General features: G+C 37.8%; 1 protein-coding gene across 1 annotated transcript in view; it reads right to left on the reverse strand.

The window, feature by feature from the left end:
• Positions 1-10,013: 10,013 nt before the first annotated feature.
• LOC123979022 (gamma-aminobutyric acid receptor subunit rho-2-like) overlaps positions 10,014-17,177 on the reverse strand; it is an 83,203-nt gene continuing 76,039 nt past the window's right edge. Inside the window, 2 exon segments of the mRNA XM_046062729.1 lie at positions 10,014-10,625; positions 14,602-14,810. Of these exon segments, the coding sequence (XP_045918685.1) occupies positions 10,290-10,625; positions 14,602-14,810 (545 nt within the window). The 3' untranslated portion in view covers positions 10,014-10,289.

Below are 17,177 nucleotides of genomic sequence, written 5' to 3' on the forward strand. Positions count from 1 at the left end.
TTATGTATGATCTTTTAATATTATCATTATTATTACTATTATTGTTATAGATATGCATTGTGTTTTTATCCTTAACCTTCCCTCTCCTATACTCCTTATGTTGGTCTGTCCACATTTACTAGGGTTCAGGTCAGAGCTGTGAGATTGTTTTGGTGTTTTCCTCTCTTGTTGTTCCTCTCCTCTCATTGAATGTTCATTCAAGGCTGAGAGAGGATCTCTGTTCTCCAAAACATGGAAACCTAGACTGTGTAAATGATGATGCAACCCTTTGCTCGGGGCCAGACGCCCGATGCCGCCCTAGGCAGCAGGTCTCTGGACCAGCTGTATATGTGTTTTAGTACTTCTCTGTTTATTCTCTTTTGTTAAATAAATTCTTCAAAGACAACAGTTGGTTGTTACTCAATTCTTTGCTCAACCCCTCACCAGGAATATAATTTCCATGACAGTTTTCAGAATGTACTTGTACTTCTTTACACTTTAAGAGGAAATGTTTGGAAACACCTCCAAAATTTACAATGGTTTAAGCTGTCCAGCCCACTTGAGATTAAACTGTATGTGGCCCATAAACTAAAATGAGTCTGACACGCCTGCTGTAAAGAGTCCTTCTTAGTCACAATTCCTTAAAAACCACAATAAATTAAATTTGCTGTCAGTATTAACCTCAAACCTCCAATATGGGTCAGGCTCTAGTTTCAATGGGATGCATCCTAATGTGTTAAATGATTCCCTGTGCTTGATTAACCCTCTAGTGGGGCTTGGGGCAAAACATGTGGACAATGTATGCACAATATAAACAGTATACTATGTCTATATAATGTGGTCTGGAGCACCCAGGGCAGTTGCCCACTTTGCCCTATTGATGATCAGCCTTGATGCCACCATCTGGTCAAAACTTCCACATCTGAAGAGCAGGCTGCAGTGAAAGATTACAGTTCATGTTTTTTAGAGAATATGCTTTTCCCTTTTCCTCTAGCATCATTAAACATCACCTCAGAGCTGTGTTTTATAACCGAAACACACCTTAACAGATTCAGTTGCATGACCCTCTTTACTTATCACTAACACACTTCAACTGTGAATATATTCACACAAAATTCAAAATTGAATGTTTAAGACCCATGATTACCAGGTATGCTAAAATGTCCTAGCAGGTGTGATGACTGTTGCTACTAACTTGAAAGTCAAAAAGTAAACAGCTTCTCCTTTTTACATTCAGCTCGCCCACAAGCAGTTCTATTTCCAAGCCATGTGTGTTCAGGTTGATAAATATTCATGAGCACCTGTTTGTGTCTTTCCACAGTTCCAGATTTAGGGTACTGAGATACTGTCAGAAGCTCTGCTGTGTAACATCACACTTTGTCAGCTTTCATCCCAGGGCTTAAAGTGTGTTTTTCACTGGCTCTGACTTCTTCACACATAGGGCCATTTTGCAGCTCTTTTTCACCTGCCAAGTAAGTCATTTTCCTTGCACTCTTTATATAAATAGTAAGCCTCTAATCTATGCCTTTACCACCAGGACATTTTTAGCAACATAAACATAAAATGGTTCAAGAATGCAAGTATGCTTACTCCATGCCAGTTAACAATATATGGTTATACAGTATAAAGATAAAGGGATTGAGGGTGGATGTGTTTGCTGTGTTTTGTACTTTCCTGTTATTACTTATAACTCAGATCTGTCTTAGGCCCCATCCACACTACTCAGTTTTCGAATTTCGAGACCTTTTGCAACGTTTGCACCTCCCATCCAGACTACAATGACGAAAAGACCTAAAACGGAGAAGTTTAGAAACGCTGCCGATCCCGTTTCACGTTTCCAAACCCCAGAGGGCGTTTTAGTGAAGACGGGCCAAAACGGAGGTCTTTAGAAACGATGACGCAGCTGCTCACGCTCGGCTCTCTGATTGGGTCTTGCAAAGCAGAAACACGATGCTGCTGACAGGGATTTTGACATCATATTTTTATTAAAATATTCTGTTCCATTTTCTGCCGCCACACTCCCGTGTTACATTCAGTAACAGTCCCAGCTCGTTATTGATCCATGCAACAACAACAAAAAAAACCGAGCACAGCCTCCGAGACCGACGGACGCCAGTCTGAATAATGGGAATACAGTACAAAGATGGTTTTCTTGCTGGTTTGGCTCTTGTCACTCCGGGGCTGAGTCAGCTAATGAGGCTATGTTCGGTTCTGTTTGTGTCGTGTTCTTTTTTTATTTATTTATTTTTTAAATCTTTTATTTATTTATTTTTTAAATATACTTTATTGGAATTCAATTAACATACCATCAGACATTCCAGCCTATAAACACAACATAGAGGCTTTGCCTTTCTTATTTGGTACAAGTTTAAGAGACTCAAAGTACATATCAATTTCAATTAAGAATACTTTAAAACATGGGTTTGACTTAGAGTATTTAGCTTTGTGAATATGAAACTTCCCTAACAAATTAAAGATATTTACAATGGTACATAAGTTCTTATCTTCACATTCGTATGTAATGATATTTTTTTCCCTTCAACTGTGGTTGCATGTGCTGTTTTAGATATGTATGTAATTCTCAAAGTCCCCCCAGAATGTGATAAAGAATGATTGTAGAAAAGATGATTTAAGGTTTCTCGTTCTGTTTTACAAAAGGTGCAATTGTTATCAACAAGCATGAATTTCGAGATAAATGTGTTGGTTGGATATATTTTCAAATGTAATTCTCTAACTTTGTAATACAGAATCTAAAAGGAATAAGCCACACTTTGCACCAATTAATATCAGAAAAATGAGAATTCCAGAAAAATTTGCCACGTGGTGTTATTTAATTTAAATCGTGTGTAATAGTGTTTTATCGTGTGGTGTTCACTGGGAGGCTGCTGATCGCAGTTTCGTTGCCCGCTTGCCCGGCGCCGCTCCCTGCAATCATTCCCCGCCAGGTCCCCCCGCCCCTGACCTGAAAACCTCCAGGGCTTGAGTAAAGGTATAAACCTACACACACTCCAGTGTTCAGAGTTTCCAGTACGGGCAGAGTAAGCTAGTTTGACCAGTAGTTGCAGGTTAATTGAGCTAATAATAGCAGCTAGTTATCAAAAGTTAGCTGACTTGCTACAGCAACAAGTAAAGCTGTCTGTCCATCCGGGAACTCTGTAAATCACAGAGTTGAACAGAGCAGCTGGGAACACCACAGAGAAAACCAGATAATATTTTCCATCCAAAAAGCTGTGCTTATGTACAGTAGTCAGTGGGGCCCGGTCCCAGAAACACTATTTCAGAGTCAAATTAAGAAAGCTTTTCATTAGATGATGATTTATCAACATTTTAAAATCGTTATCCAGGACACACTCTAAAATATCATCAAGAACATCTACAGAACAAATTTTTTTGTCATTGATGGGCCAGATCCTGCCATATGACGTACAGTATAGGCTAGGCCCAGTGCAAGGCATGATATAAAAACACTTAAACTTTATAATTGTACATTTCTCTAAAAATACACTGTGCAGACAACGCATCTGTGATACTCTCTTGTCTTTAAATTTGCATATTTGTTATTGAAGTAACTAAAAGTAATCAGGTTACATTACTTTTATTTTGTGGGACTTACGTTACTGATTACATTTTTTAACAAATAATTAGTAATTGTACCAGATTACATTTTTAAAGTAACACTCCCAACCCTGCCAAGTCTCAGGATTATATGCTTTGAGGGTCTTAAACAATACTGGAAAGAATACTAAATACATTTATCCAAGTTACTTACTAATACTTCTACTCCACTACTTAGAACAAAATATTTTATTTTTGACTACATTTATCGGACAGCTTTATTTACTAGTTACTCTGCATCTTAATCTGCATACTCCAATATTTTAGCCTCTGAGCCTTTATAAAAACTACTCAGGGCCTCCACATTTCAGATGTTGAGAAATTATTAGCAGTTCACTAAAAAGATTTGTCTAGCAGAACTTAGTATTTTCATTGCTACCCCATTACTCATCGCATGACTTCCTATATTTATCTTAATTTTTATGAAGGGCACTGATCCCTAGGTTAGGTCTGCTGGACTAAATTACGTGTGTAATGGTTTTGGCTTTGAGTGTTATATCCTGTTTTAAAAGTATCCTTCCTCATGTGTCTGGTGTAACTTTGCTTGCTGTCTTCGTTTGAGCCTTCCCCTATGTGTTCACCTGTGTCTAATCATCCTGCTCTCTCTTGTGTATTTAAGTCAGTGTGTTTTCCACTATACGCAAGTGTCCCTGTCCCTTTTCATTATCTGGCTTCACAAACCCTAAAAATCGGGATAAGTGGTCACCAAAGCTGGTTATCAGCTTGGTAAGTCAACCCAGGGTTTCCAAATCCAGCCATGAGCGCGTTCACAAGAGGCGGTGTTAGCAGCAGATGACCGATCGCAAACACGGACAAGTCCACTGGCAGGGGATTCAAGAAATTTCAAACATCAGATTAATTTAATTTATTTTACATTGATCTAAATTTGATAAAGCAACAAAACGAATTGATCACCATTCATGCCATTACCTGCGCCCACCTAGCAAAAGGTGAGGTGGTACATAACCAGTCTCTGACATATAAGATAGCTGCTAACCTAAAATAAACACATTCATATTAAACTTAATTTCAATGGGCCTACCAAACTATAGGCTCATAATATTCATCCTCACATATGAAAAATTAAACCCATATTATTTTAACGGCTGAGACAGGCTGTGAAACGGACTTGGCAGCAAATAAAAAATATATAACAGATTTCAAAGCAGTAAGTAGGCTTAAAACCTATAAGTAACCTACAAGGCATTAGTAGCCGACTTTAGTCAGTCTCTGTAGGATATGGCTATCCAAAAGTTTCTCCGCATCACAGCAGCAAACATAAAAGCAGCCTGTAAAACAGTCTGTGGGATCTCCTACTGATGGGATGTCATTTTCAGGCGAGCTGATTGGTCAATAGGCAAAGTTTTTATGGAGTTCATCTCATATCTGGAACATAACCTGCTCCAGAGCAGGTTAGACATTCAGCATAAGTTACCATGGTGATCTACCCCAGTAAGAAATGAACCACCCTTGTGGTACTGAGTTAACCCTGAAGGAACCTCACTAAGCTCACATCTTGCTTCTTAGTACAGGCTCCCGATGTCCTGTGTTTGGGTCTAAATCCCTTTTTCCCTGTAGCCACACTTGAGCTGAATTGTGACAACAATTTAAAACTTGAATGTGTGTACTTGGGTCAAGAATGTTTCTAAATCAAAGGCATACTTGGTTCATCATAATTATATTTAACACCCCCTGATAAATACATTGTGACAGTGTCAGTAGCAACTCATGAATAGTTACAGTGATGGGCCTGCATAACATTTCAATAACATTTCATGTTGAATGAAATAGGAACAGCTTCCAAAAAAGCTACACATTTTATAAATGTGCATACTGTAGCAGTGTGTATAATGTGGACATAAAATATTTTCAATCAAATGTTTAAATTTTCAGTTGAACAATGTTATTGACAAACCCAATTGTCAATAAATGGAAAACCAGATGCTGTCATAATAGAACCAGTCAAACTGCTGGATATCAATTTGATTTGTACATATGTGTGTACAGTTTGGTTGATCTATAAATGACTACACTAATATACAAAATCATTAGATTTTATAAAAAAGCTTATAAATACTTTACATTGTTACAATACATTCTTTAGCACATCTAGTATGTTTCAAATGTCACTCTACTATGATATCAATAAATAAATAAAAAAGTCTGGATTTTTGGGGTCTAAAAGAACTTTGTACATGAAATGTATGATACTTTATACTTCACAATTTTTACCACCTCCATAAAAATGTTAAGTTGTACATTTTAGTTACTTTCCTGGCTTTAACTGATCTTTTTTGATATTTCACATTTATAGAACTTTAGTGGCACTGAAGTGCAAAAGATAATGCGGAAAACATGTCAACGCATTCGGGCCGGGCAGTGGCTCAGTGGTTTGCACTATTGTGTCACAGCAATGAGGTCCTAGGTTTGAATCCACAGGCCACTTTGGGCCTGTCTCTTATAGAAAACTGATGGATAGATATAAATTACACATACAAAATGTTTAATTTATTTCTATCAACATTACATTAAACACAACATTTCAAAAAACATGACATTTCAGAAAACATGACACTTATGAAACCAGAGGAGGTAGCTGCTTTTTCCCATCCTTAATGCTGAATGAACGTTTTTTGAATGTTTTCATATTGATTGATTCATTTTCATCAAATGCTGTAAGTGCACTAAAGATCAGTGGCAGTACATTGCTAAAGGGAATAAATGAACAAACAAAAAAGTATGGCAGCAAATAAAACTGTATATACACAAAACATCCTGGCTGTGCAGCAACAATTACTTAAGCTACTGAAATGGGATGCAAACACATTTTTTTCTGCTGGTAGATACACATGGCCAGGATGAGCATGTTTTCCTTCCAATACAACACTCATAGGTGTCCTGCTACAGCAACAGGCTGTTATAGCTATTATCACAAAATGTGGACAAACTAGTCCATAGCTCATCAAAATATGTTATAGTACACTAAGTTTCAGGAGTGCAATTGGGACCATGTTACAGACTGTAAAGCCACCCATGTGGGATGCACGAAATGACAATAATGAGCGTCAAGTCCTGACCCCTACTCTACCTGTCATTGGCTAACTGGAACCCTACCCCCAACCTAACTGTGTGTTCACCCAGAGAGTGAAGCAAATTTGACATATAAAGTCAATGCAATGATTCGAATAGATGTGAATTTGCTCCGGCCATCAGGAATTGAACAACATGAAAAATTCAACTTGAGCGAAAAATTTGTTGTGGGGGGAGGACCGTGCAGAGTTAGAGACCAAGCTGCTGTTCCTCGACAAACAGCTGCTGAGTGACCACTGAGCTCGGGATGAATTAAGTCACACTGGATTCTGCTGTGAAAGCAAACTGTATTATCAGACAAATAGACATAGTCAAAGTAACACAGCTGCAGCTGACACATGCAGGAAGACAGAAAATTGCTGACAGTTTGAATGTCTAAATTAACAGGTGAATAATGTGAATGTGTTGATTTGATGTGTTCTTATGGCTTGTATGCCAATTTTAGCCTTATTCTTTCAGCTCAGCTGTGTGTTGACGTTTTGACATTAAAAGCCTTGGGCACTGAATAAGTTGTCGTCCCAACTCATTTTAAGAACTTCTCGTCACTTCAAAAATCAGATTTATTTATTTAACGCACTCAAAAGTGTTCCAAACATTGTTCTAAATTTACTTCATAAAGCAACAAAATGAGAAGTCGATTCATGTCAGAAAAAGTGCTCAAATAGTGGTGAAAGAATAAATCTCAACACCCCCCACATTACTGCCGCCCACATAGCAAAAGGTGAGGTGCTACATTACCAGTCTCTATAGTATAGCTGCTAACCTAAAATAAACACATTCATATTAAACCCTACCAAACTATATGCTCATATTATTCAGCCTCACATAACAAAAATGAACGCTTGACATCTTGGGGACAGACCTGACAAAGCATGTAATCATGAATCTGGTGGTTATTTTCGCATCCTTTTGATTGACTTATTGCAATTAAGTCACAGCAAAATATATTTATTTTGGGTTCATACTGCTGCACTACCTCAGATGAAGGGTGAATATTCGTGGGTTGTTAGTAAGGCAAATAAACATCAATAATCCAGTGCTCAAACAGTGAAAATTTGCTTCGCTTTCTGCTGGAATCCTAATCTTAACCAACCTAATCAATGGAGGCAGGTAGTACTAGCCAGTCAGAGGCAGAGTTGTCATAAATCTGGTGGAAAAAAAACATGAACGTATAGAGCTTTTTTGTTTGTAAAACGTGTTTTTTGAAAAGCCAATGTGTATTTGCCAAATTTTAGTCTTCTAAAAGATTATTGTTTGAAATGCACATTGTGATGTCATGTTTTCTGAACTGCAATTCCAGTTTTGTTCTTTGATTTTCTGAAATCTTGTGTTTTGCACCTCTGGGCCACCATTTAGGATCCCCCCCCCCCAAAAAAAACAACAAAACAAACATAACATTTATCAATAAAAGCATGATGATGTGGTTCTCTATCTAACATTTTCACTTTTGAATGGACACACCAGTATGTACTCACAATGACAAGTTTGGTGGTCTGGGGAACCGTGTTCATTACCATTTACTTAGATTCAGACATATTTATTTCAAAAGAAACTCAACTTTCTGCCTGGTGAATACAACATAGACAAGAAGCAGATTTCTTTGTCCTAAATCTGCACAAAATTTTTATTTTAAAGAACCAATCCCTCTAAAATCATACTGAATGGATGACATTCAGGGTTGCTGGTAAGTTCTGAAGTCACTGCATTAAGCTAGATTCACTGACCTTAGGAGAAAATGTCCCCCTGGCCAATAAACCTTTTAGATATTATAAGACAAGTATCACCACAGTCATTTATACAGTAGTACTTGGTACACACTGTATTGCTGTCACATGCTAAGGCAACTAGCAATAAATAAGATGGTCCTTTAAGTTGTGTTTTGCAAATTACCATGCTATGAAAGATAACCAAGAGGCCAGTTTCTTTTTGAAATTGGAGATGGCTGCTATTTGTTTAGATCCGCTATCTCAAACGATAATTATGGTATATTTAAACCTGGGCCCTATTTCACATATTTTGGTGTTAAAATGACGGGTGGGTACAAAATGTTTTTGAATCTGAGCAACGTATTCCTTTGGGGCAATTGCGCCGGTCAAAATTATGTTTACAAAAAGTGCTTCCTTTATTCCTTTTGCCACCGACAGACTCAGACTGTTATACCAGGTGTGTGACATCATGGAAAAGATGCCTACGAGTAACAAGGACAATACTTGCTCTGAAATCTCGTGAGAGGCGAATTGTTGGAGGAAACGCCTGTAGAAATGAGGGAGGGCTTTTTATTACTTACCTTACACCAACACAACAAACTCCTCTCTCCAACTCTGACTCACTTTTCCACTGGTGAAACACACCCAAAGGAATATGTTGCATATTCTGCAACAGATTAATAGCACCTGAGCAGAGAATTAGCAACACCAACTGTTTATCTTAATATACCCAACTCCAAATATTCAAATGATAGCAGTGGATTGAAACCCTTTCTTGTGGAGATTTTCTGGAAATTCAGTTCAAATTTGTGCTACATTTAGATGGAAACCTGACATATCGAGGCTGAGTGAAATGACTCAATGATGAAATCCACTCTGACAGACCATGAAGCACAGAAGCATGTTTTTCTCAGATAAAGACACATTTAAGTCATCACTAGAAAACACTTTTTTATATATGCCAGTAGTTGGGCTCTAGGGATGGTTCATGGATGGTCACTTTGGTCCAGAATGACATATCTTGGCAAATAGAAGGATGAATACCACTGTCCTAAGTGATCCTCTGACCTTGACCTGTCTCTAGCTCCACCATGACATTTGACATTTCTAGTTTTGTGGGAAATATCTTGACAACTAGGGGATTGATCACCATGAAGTTTGGTACAGAAATTCAGAGAAGGGCGGGTCAGCGAGAAGCCAGTAAACATGGCTTCGGTTCAGCTGTATGTTCCCTTTAGTAACATGGACTGGAGCAAGAGTTTCAGAGTGGTGAGTTAATTAATCTGTAAAAAAAGTATCTTTCATCCATAAAGTTGCTAGTACTAGCCTGCATGCTAAACTAAGATGGTGAACCTGGAAACCTGCTAAACATCATCAGCATGTTAACATGAGCATGTTAGCATGTTGGCATTAGCATTTAGCTCAAAGCACCACTAAATACAACCCCACAGTGCTGCTAACCTGGGTGTACACTCTTAGTCTTGCTGATTCCTCAATATTAAGTTATATTAGATAACAAGTTTAAAATACGATCAAAGTTTGTTATCTTGACATGTTAGAAATTAAGTTGTCACGTAAGTCATGACTTTCAAAAATGAGGACAAAGAGCTTTTCAACAGAGAATTAGCATCAGTTTAAAAACAAAAGCGTTTTTAAATGATTGTTTGCTTTGTTTTAGTTTAGAACGTTAATGAACATTCAAATAGCTGCATGAGGAAAAAAATCAAATCAGTCCTAAGAGAACTCATCTTTTCAGGCTCTGTTACTGTCCAAGGCCTTAAAGCTAATGATCTATCATTACAAGACATACAGTAAAAGAGCACTCTGGGGATTAGACCAGAAGTGTCCCATTTTGATGCAGCATTCATACTGTCTGTGTGTTCAACTCTCTGGCCTCTTTCAGCAGTAGACGGACCAGTAAATAAGGTTGAAGAAGATGTATGAACCAGGGAAAATCATCCGGGAGTATTTGTCAATGGCATGTGTGTTCTGGATAATGTTGAGGGCACGCAGGCTCTTCTTCTTCTTGGTGGTAGTGGACTCGCTGCTCACTGACAGATGGACCACCATGTGTTCAGGTTTCTCTGAAACCTCGCGCAGGTCTTCATGATCTTCCTCTGGCATCATGGGCTCCTCAGTGTAGCCAGCCAGGCTGTTAGTATCAGCCTCACTGTAGGTACCATCCAACATGGTCATTGTTCGTGTCTGTGATATCCCACAGGTGCAGGGCAGTGACTGGTAGGGAAGAAATATACACTATAATTATTACTTTTATTTCAAAGGAACACACCAAATAGCTTTAAAAACAGATAATTTTGCCCAGCAGAAATATCATCTTGCAAACACCTCTTGTGCTACATTAGGGAGTCTCTAGCTCCAGGTTAGGAACTACTGCTCTACTGCATCAGGTGAAGTTGTCCAATTGCACACGAGATATATACATTTAGAAGACAGCCATGCAGTTGACTAAGCACATTCATGCATGAGCTTTCCTCTGTGCCAGTCCTGGAATTTTGTACTGATATTTCGTATTCTAGTAGGTAAGAAATATTAGAGAAACTAGAAAGAGACAGTTAGATTTTTAAAGTATTCAACTGTATTAAAATATTGGCGGTGCTTATTACAGTCCTGCCACAGCCTTTGGATCTTTTTCATTTTTGTGTCAGAGCATTTGATTTATTGATGGCTGTAAGAATGTAAAGGATATTTCAACAAATGTAACAATAAATGCTTCTGACATAAATGACTTACCCCAGCTTTAAATAATGTGAGTTATGAGCACTGCAGCCTAGAAGGAACTACTAGAATGGGTCATAATGGCTCACCAATTCAGTCTTGGTAAAATTATAACTGTTGTAATTCTATAGTTTCAATTAATTTTATAGAAGTTACTTGACAACATCCCAAGGAAAAGAAAACCAATGACAGTAACTGTGTGGAACACATTGAGAACATTTTGTTTAAATCACATGATGAGTGTCACACAAACCTTACCTCCTGTAACCAGTAGGTGGCGCTATGACTATAACTGATTATTGGCATGTAGATGTGTTAAGGTTGGGACTGTCATCAAGCACATAAAGTTTGGTACAGATCTTCGCCGCCAAACCACGGATACGCCGTTAAAGGAAAACTCACGCGCTTTACAACATGACATCATCAATGTGTTAAGGGTTTTCTGAGATAGTTTAGAAGTAGATATACAATACATACATATACAGTAGTACTTTTGCGAACTCTTAGTATTACAGAGTGTGTAAATTGTCAAAAATGACCATTAAATCCAAAATGGCCGACTTCCTGTTGGGTGTCAACATTACGCATTAATCATCCACCCACTCAAAACTAATTATTTTCTCAGATTTAGAGACCCTCACCGGCATGGATATAATCCTCCTCCAGTCTGCATGTCGAAGTGCACTTAGGCAAAATAATGAACCCCAAATAGCTCCCAATGGCTGTACCACTGGTGTGTGAGTGTGTGTTTGAATGTTAGTGGCTGTCTGATGTCCATTTGGCATGAGTTTATGTGTGAATGGGTGAATGTGACATATAGTTCTTTGAGTGGTCGGATAACTACAAAGGCGCTATATCCGTACTTAGCTAATACATATTCAGGATCAACATTTTAAATATTTTATAATTTTATATTTTTAGTAAAAATTTGGCTTATTTTTAAATAGATTTAGAAAATGTACTGTTTTTAACATATTCTACTTTGTATTACTGATATGTTACATGATTTGTATCTTATTCTGTGATTCTGCTTCACTTCTGTGCAACCAATTGCCTTTTGGGGGCAAATATTGATTTTCACGAGAACAAGATGAGACAATATTATAACACTATTGTCACCCTCACACTCATGCCAAGACATTCTCACTCCCGACTTGTCTCATGTTGACACTTGGTCAAGATGCTTTGGCGTCGCTTTTCAACACCCTAGCCTTTAGCGTCATTTTTAGACGTTTAGGTCTGCGCAGTCAAGTTAGCAACAATAAATCCGGTTAGACTTTAAAAATAAAACGCTAGCGTTGTGAAACATTAACTTATTAAAGTTGTGAAATGTTGCAATTTGGTTAGGTTTAGGCAAAAGTACTCTGTTAGTGTTAAGAAAAGATCACGGTTTGGGTTAATATAACTATGTCCGTCAGTCAACACCAGTGTTGGGAGTAACGCATTACAAAAGAAATGCAATTACAATGTATTGCTTTTTTTCTGTAACGCAATAATATAATGCATTACAAAAAAAAATATGGTAATATTATACCCGTTACAATCTCAGTAACGCGCAGAAACTGATCTTGTCATAGTGTCTGGAGATTCAAATAATCAATGACATTATGCCTCGTGCGTAAATGCGCACAGCGTCTTTCTTAATGGGGAGACGATTCGTCCTATTTCACCACCCCCCCATTAATCAGAGGGTTTTTTATGACAAACACCCACCCAATCTGCAGATATAACTGTAGAGTGTTAGAAGCCACCTATGCAGCACATCTTAATCAGAATAATGCGCCCATTAAATAGCAGTGAAAGTAATGCAAAAGTAGTGTAAAGCATTACAATTCAGATACAGTAATATTTTAATATAACTAATTACTCTCAGATGACAGTAACTAGTAATCTATAATGTAATACATTTTGAAAGTACCGTAAAACTTTGAATAATAGCCCAAGCTTTTATTTGCTAAAATCACTGAATTGACCCTGCCTATATTTGGGACAGGCGTCCATATGGGACAGGCCTTTAATTCTTTTTGCACAAAACAAACTACTATGAAACAGTTTATTTATTTGAAACAGAATAATACTTATGTAAAAATGATCAAATAATATCAAATACACGTCATTCATTTGATCTAGCTCAGACAGACGGCTCTTGCACTTTTATTTTGAAGGCCGCAACTTCACGACAACAGCAACACGGTGCAGGATGAGAGAAGTTAGCAGACAGAGAGCGATGGATTCACATGACAGGATTCACAAGTTGGATTAACTTTTATGAAAAGCTGTTTTGATTCTTTTGATCGGTGGACCCTTACAGACTAAAGGAATATAAATAATCAAGGAACAGACACATTCGGACTTAAGGAGCGCTTCAAAGTTAACGTGAGTCAGCACTTTTTTCCCCTTTTCCTCTCTTGTATATAGCAATGTTTACATTCATTTGATTCATGTTTGTGTCCACCTGATGAATGCAAGTCCAATAGCCACTCTCCTTTAGCTCCGTTTTTGGTCTTCACAAACTCCTAATAAATATATCTGGCTCTGTTTTGCTAAACGCTCCCCTATGTTTTACAAGTAGGTGCTAACTGTCTACCTGCTTTTTGGTGCTTGGACTTCAGCAGCAACAGCTGACTGTTGCAATGATGAGAACTGGAAGACTGAACTTAAACAGTAAAGTTCCACAACAGCAACAAAAAAATAGTTGGCTGAAATACATGAAAAAGCTCTATAGAGCCAAGGGGAACTGCAAAGTTGGTGATAATTCTCCGTAGACTTGTCACTACGAGTAGCCACTTTCCTATTACACATAGTGGTTTGACCCATTGTTAATATCAAATATTGATTAGTGCAGCCTTAAAATTAGATATTCAATGAGTTTTTCAGCTCAAGCTGACAAACAAGTTTGAAAAGTGAATTGCATGGTCAGGGCCCCAGTTATATTGTTATATTATATTGAGAAAAGAATCAGATACAATTTAAACTAATAAAGAAAAAAACAACCTGCAAATATACCATCTTTTACTGACTGCAGATCTACTGTAAAGGGTATTCCTGCAGTATTTTAGTCTTTCACTAGGAGAGAAAACAATTTAGATCCGACTTTCAGGGCTTATTTAATTTTTCTTGTTTGTATTCAGGGATTTTTAACAGTGTATGTATTGAGTTGATTTACTTATTCAAAACTAGATCCAGTTGTTCTAGTAAAACTCACTGTTTCAAACAGAACTCTTTCAGGGATGGGATACTGACCTTAACAAATCTCTCAAACCATGAAGTTAATGGTTCTTGATGTTTGTTTCTCACTTTGTTTCACTGTTGCTTTTTGTTGTTTGTATCTAGACAGCGTGACAGTAGGTGGAGGTTTTGGAATTTGAATTCCCAGAAGAGTTAAAAGGACTGGTCTGGCTCCTGAGCTCAGAGAGGAATGGCTCTTATTGCTTGGCAATTTCACAGCATCAAACAGCATATAGTAGAAACAAACCTGAGATCGTGCCCGCTCTCTCATCTTGCGCTCCCGGCGGTCCTGGACAGTGGACAGATAGTTGACGGCGGCATACTCCAACACTGACAAGAAGACAAAGACAAAGCTGACCCAGAGGTATATGTCTACCGCCTTGATGTAGGACACCCGGGGCATGGACGCATTCACTCCAGTGATGATGGTGGACATGGTCAGCACTGTGGTGATGCCTGGACACAAAATACACAACGTTCCAGTTAAACTACAGTAAACCACAGGTTGAAAATATGTTTAATCTCAGTTTGTCTATTTTACTTTCAGTGTTAACACAGTATAATGGTCTAGCCTAGATCAAGAGGCTGATTCAGTTAAGTATAGGGAGTGAAAGCAATAACATGACCACAATTACAATATCCAATATGATGCAATGTGGTCCAACAGCCCTGCAATAAATACAACCTTGTGAAGCTCCCAGTCAGCATGGTTTTGAAGATTTGCAGGTGAGAAGGTGTCAGTGGTGGAATAACTCCAAGCTTTTACTTAATTAAAGTAGTAATACCACAGTGTAGAAATATTTAATAAGTACAAAAGTATTAGCATGAAAATATACTTGAAGTAACAGAAATTTAAAAGCACTCATAATGTATGTATGTACTCGTAATGTTGCAGCTGGTAAAAGGTAAAAAAATTAACTACTTTACTGCTGGGTAGTTTGTTTTGTATCATTAATCTGAAAAGTATCCAGTGACCAAAGTTGTTAGCAATTTAAATGGAACTACAACTGAGACAGGACAAAAGATGTCCTCTGTGAGATAGCAGAGGTTTCTTTACATTGATATATTAAGAAATTATATTTACTTGATTATTCAGTAAAACCATATGTTATTGTGAATATTATTGTTACTTGTTCATAAAACAACAGCCACATCAATAAATGAAGAGCTACATGATGTCTCATACTCCTGTAATACAGTATTTTACTGTAATGTAATCGTACTTTTTGTTACATCTTGGGAGGGTTGGCTCATCTGGACTAACATACCAAAGTAAATGGAGAACATCTCAAAAACTATCACATCTAGTGCATCCAGTATGACCACTGACAGATACCAGGACAATGTAAGCCTCACTGTTTCTGCACCACAGCCCATTATAAAGCACATAATACATGAAGTTTACAAAGGCATTGATTGGCTGGTGAGGATCAAAGCTCATCTCGCTTTGCATAATTAGATAAGCATGCAAATATCACCAAAATGTCTTTTTTAATTTTTTGAAATACAACAGAAACACAAAGTAGTACTGACAGCCATAATTTCAGCTTGTGGTAAAACGGTGCAACATTTTAATGGGCATTTAGCATGAGAAAGTACAAATTACACATTTGTGTGCACAGTGGGAAGCACTATCATTTTTTAATGAAAATTTGGAAAATATTCATTATTGGTCACTTGATAGGCACATGGTCATGTTATGTGTAACTATTAGCAGTAAAATAAATACATGATTTCCACCAGGGCAGTATTCAACAGAAGTTTAGCTGCTGATCTGAGCTTCCCTGCTGTCACTGTTTTATTAGCAATAATATTCATCAGCGGTTTGTCTGAGGAAGGTAACGGCACATTTCTGTCCAAGTTGCAAAGCCATAACAGAGCGCTGGAGAATAACTACATTAAATTACAATCCAACAACATGTTTTTTTCTACCAGGCCAGTAAAAGTTTAGCTGGCTGATCTGAGCTTCGTTTTATTGCCATTTAGTGATCAGCTGATGGTCTCACAAAGGTGACTGACAAGGCCAGAGAGCACTGGAGAGAGAGAGTCACTACATGAAATTAATCCAACAACATGTAGCAGTAAAAGCAGTAAGTAAAAAGAACAGTAAAAGCTTAGCTGGCTGGCTGGCCATGCGTGACCAGAAAAGCCAAACCACAGCACTGGAGAATAACAAGGCTACATATGAATCCAACTACATTACATATTTTACACCACTGAAAGGAGAAACACGCCAGGTCTGTCTGTGATTATGGCCAGCTTCTAGCTAAAGCTATCAAACAACAGCTTTCATTTGCATCAATAAAGTCCGACTAACTTCATTACCTGTCCAGCAGAAAACAGACAACTTCCACTTTGAAAACATCTTTCCCACATCAAAACCTTCCATCTGGGAAAATTCACACCGATTATGTCGCTGATTTTTTCACGTCAACTGTCTGCATCTGTCCGACTCTGTCTGTTTTCATGGTATAAAGATCCACAGACTGTGGGCTCTCGTGCTAAATAACACGTGTGTGCTCGTCCATTTGTCCAAATGTCACTTCTCTTCCTACTTCTAATAAACCAGAGGACTGACCACAAAATACAGCGACCTCCACAGCAGGGGGTGCCCACGGTTATGTAGATATAAATGTCTCTTTCTAAGGTAATACAAACATAATGGTTCATTATGTAAGGTCTTTATACACCACTGAAAACATAGTTATGGATCTTATATTGTAAATGTAAATGCTCCTTACTTGTATAGCGCCTTTCTAGTCTTTTCGACCACTCAAAGCGCTTTTACACTACATCTGCATTCACCAGTCACTCACATTCATA

Source organism: Micropterus dolomieu, linkage group LG11, assembly GCF_021292245.1.
Source record: "Micropterus dolomieu isolate WLL.071019.BEF.003 ecotype Adirondacks linkage group LG11, ASM2129224v1, whole genome shotgun sequence".
Taxonomy (NCBI): Eukaryota; Metazoa; Chordata; class Actinopteri; order Centrarchiformes; family Centrarchidae; genus Micropterus; species Micropterus dolomieu.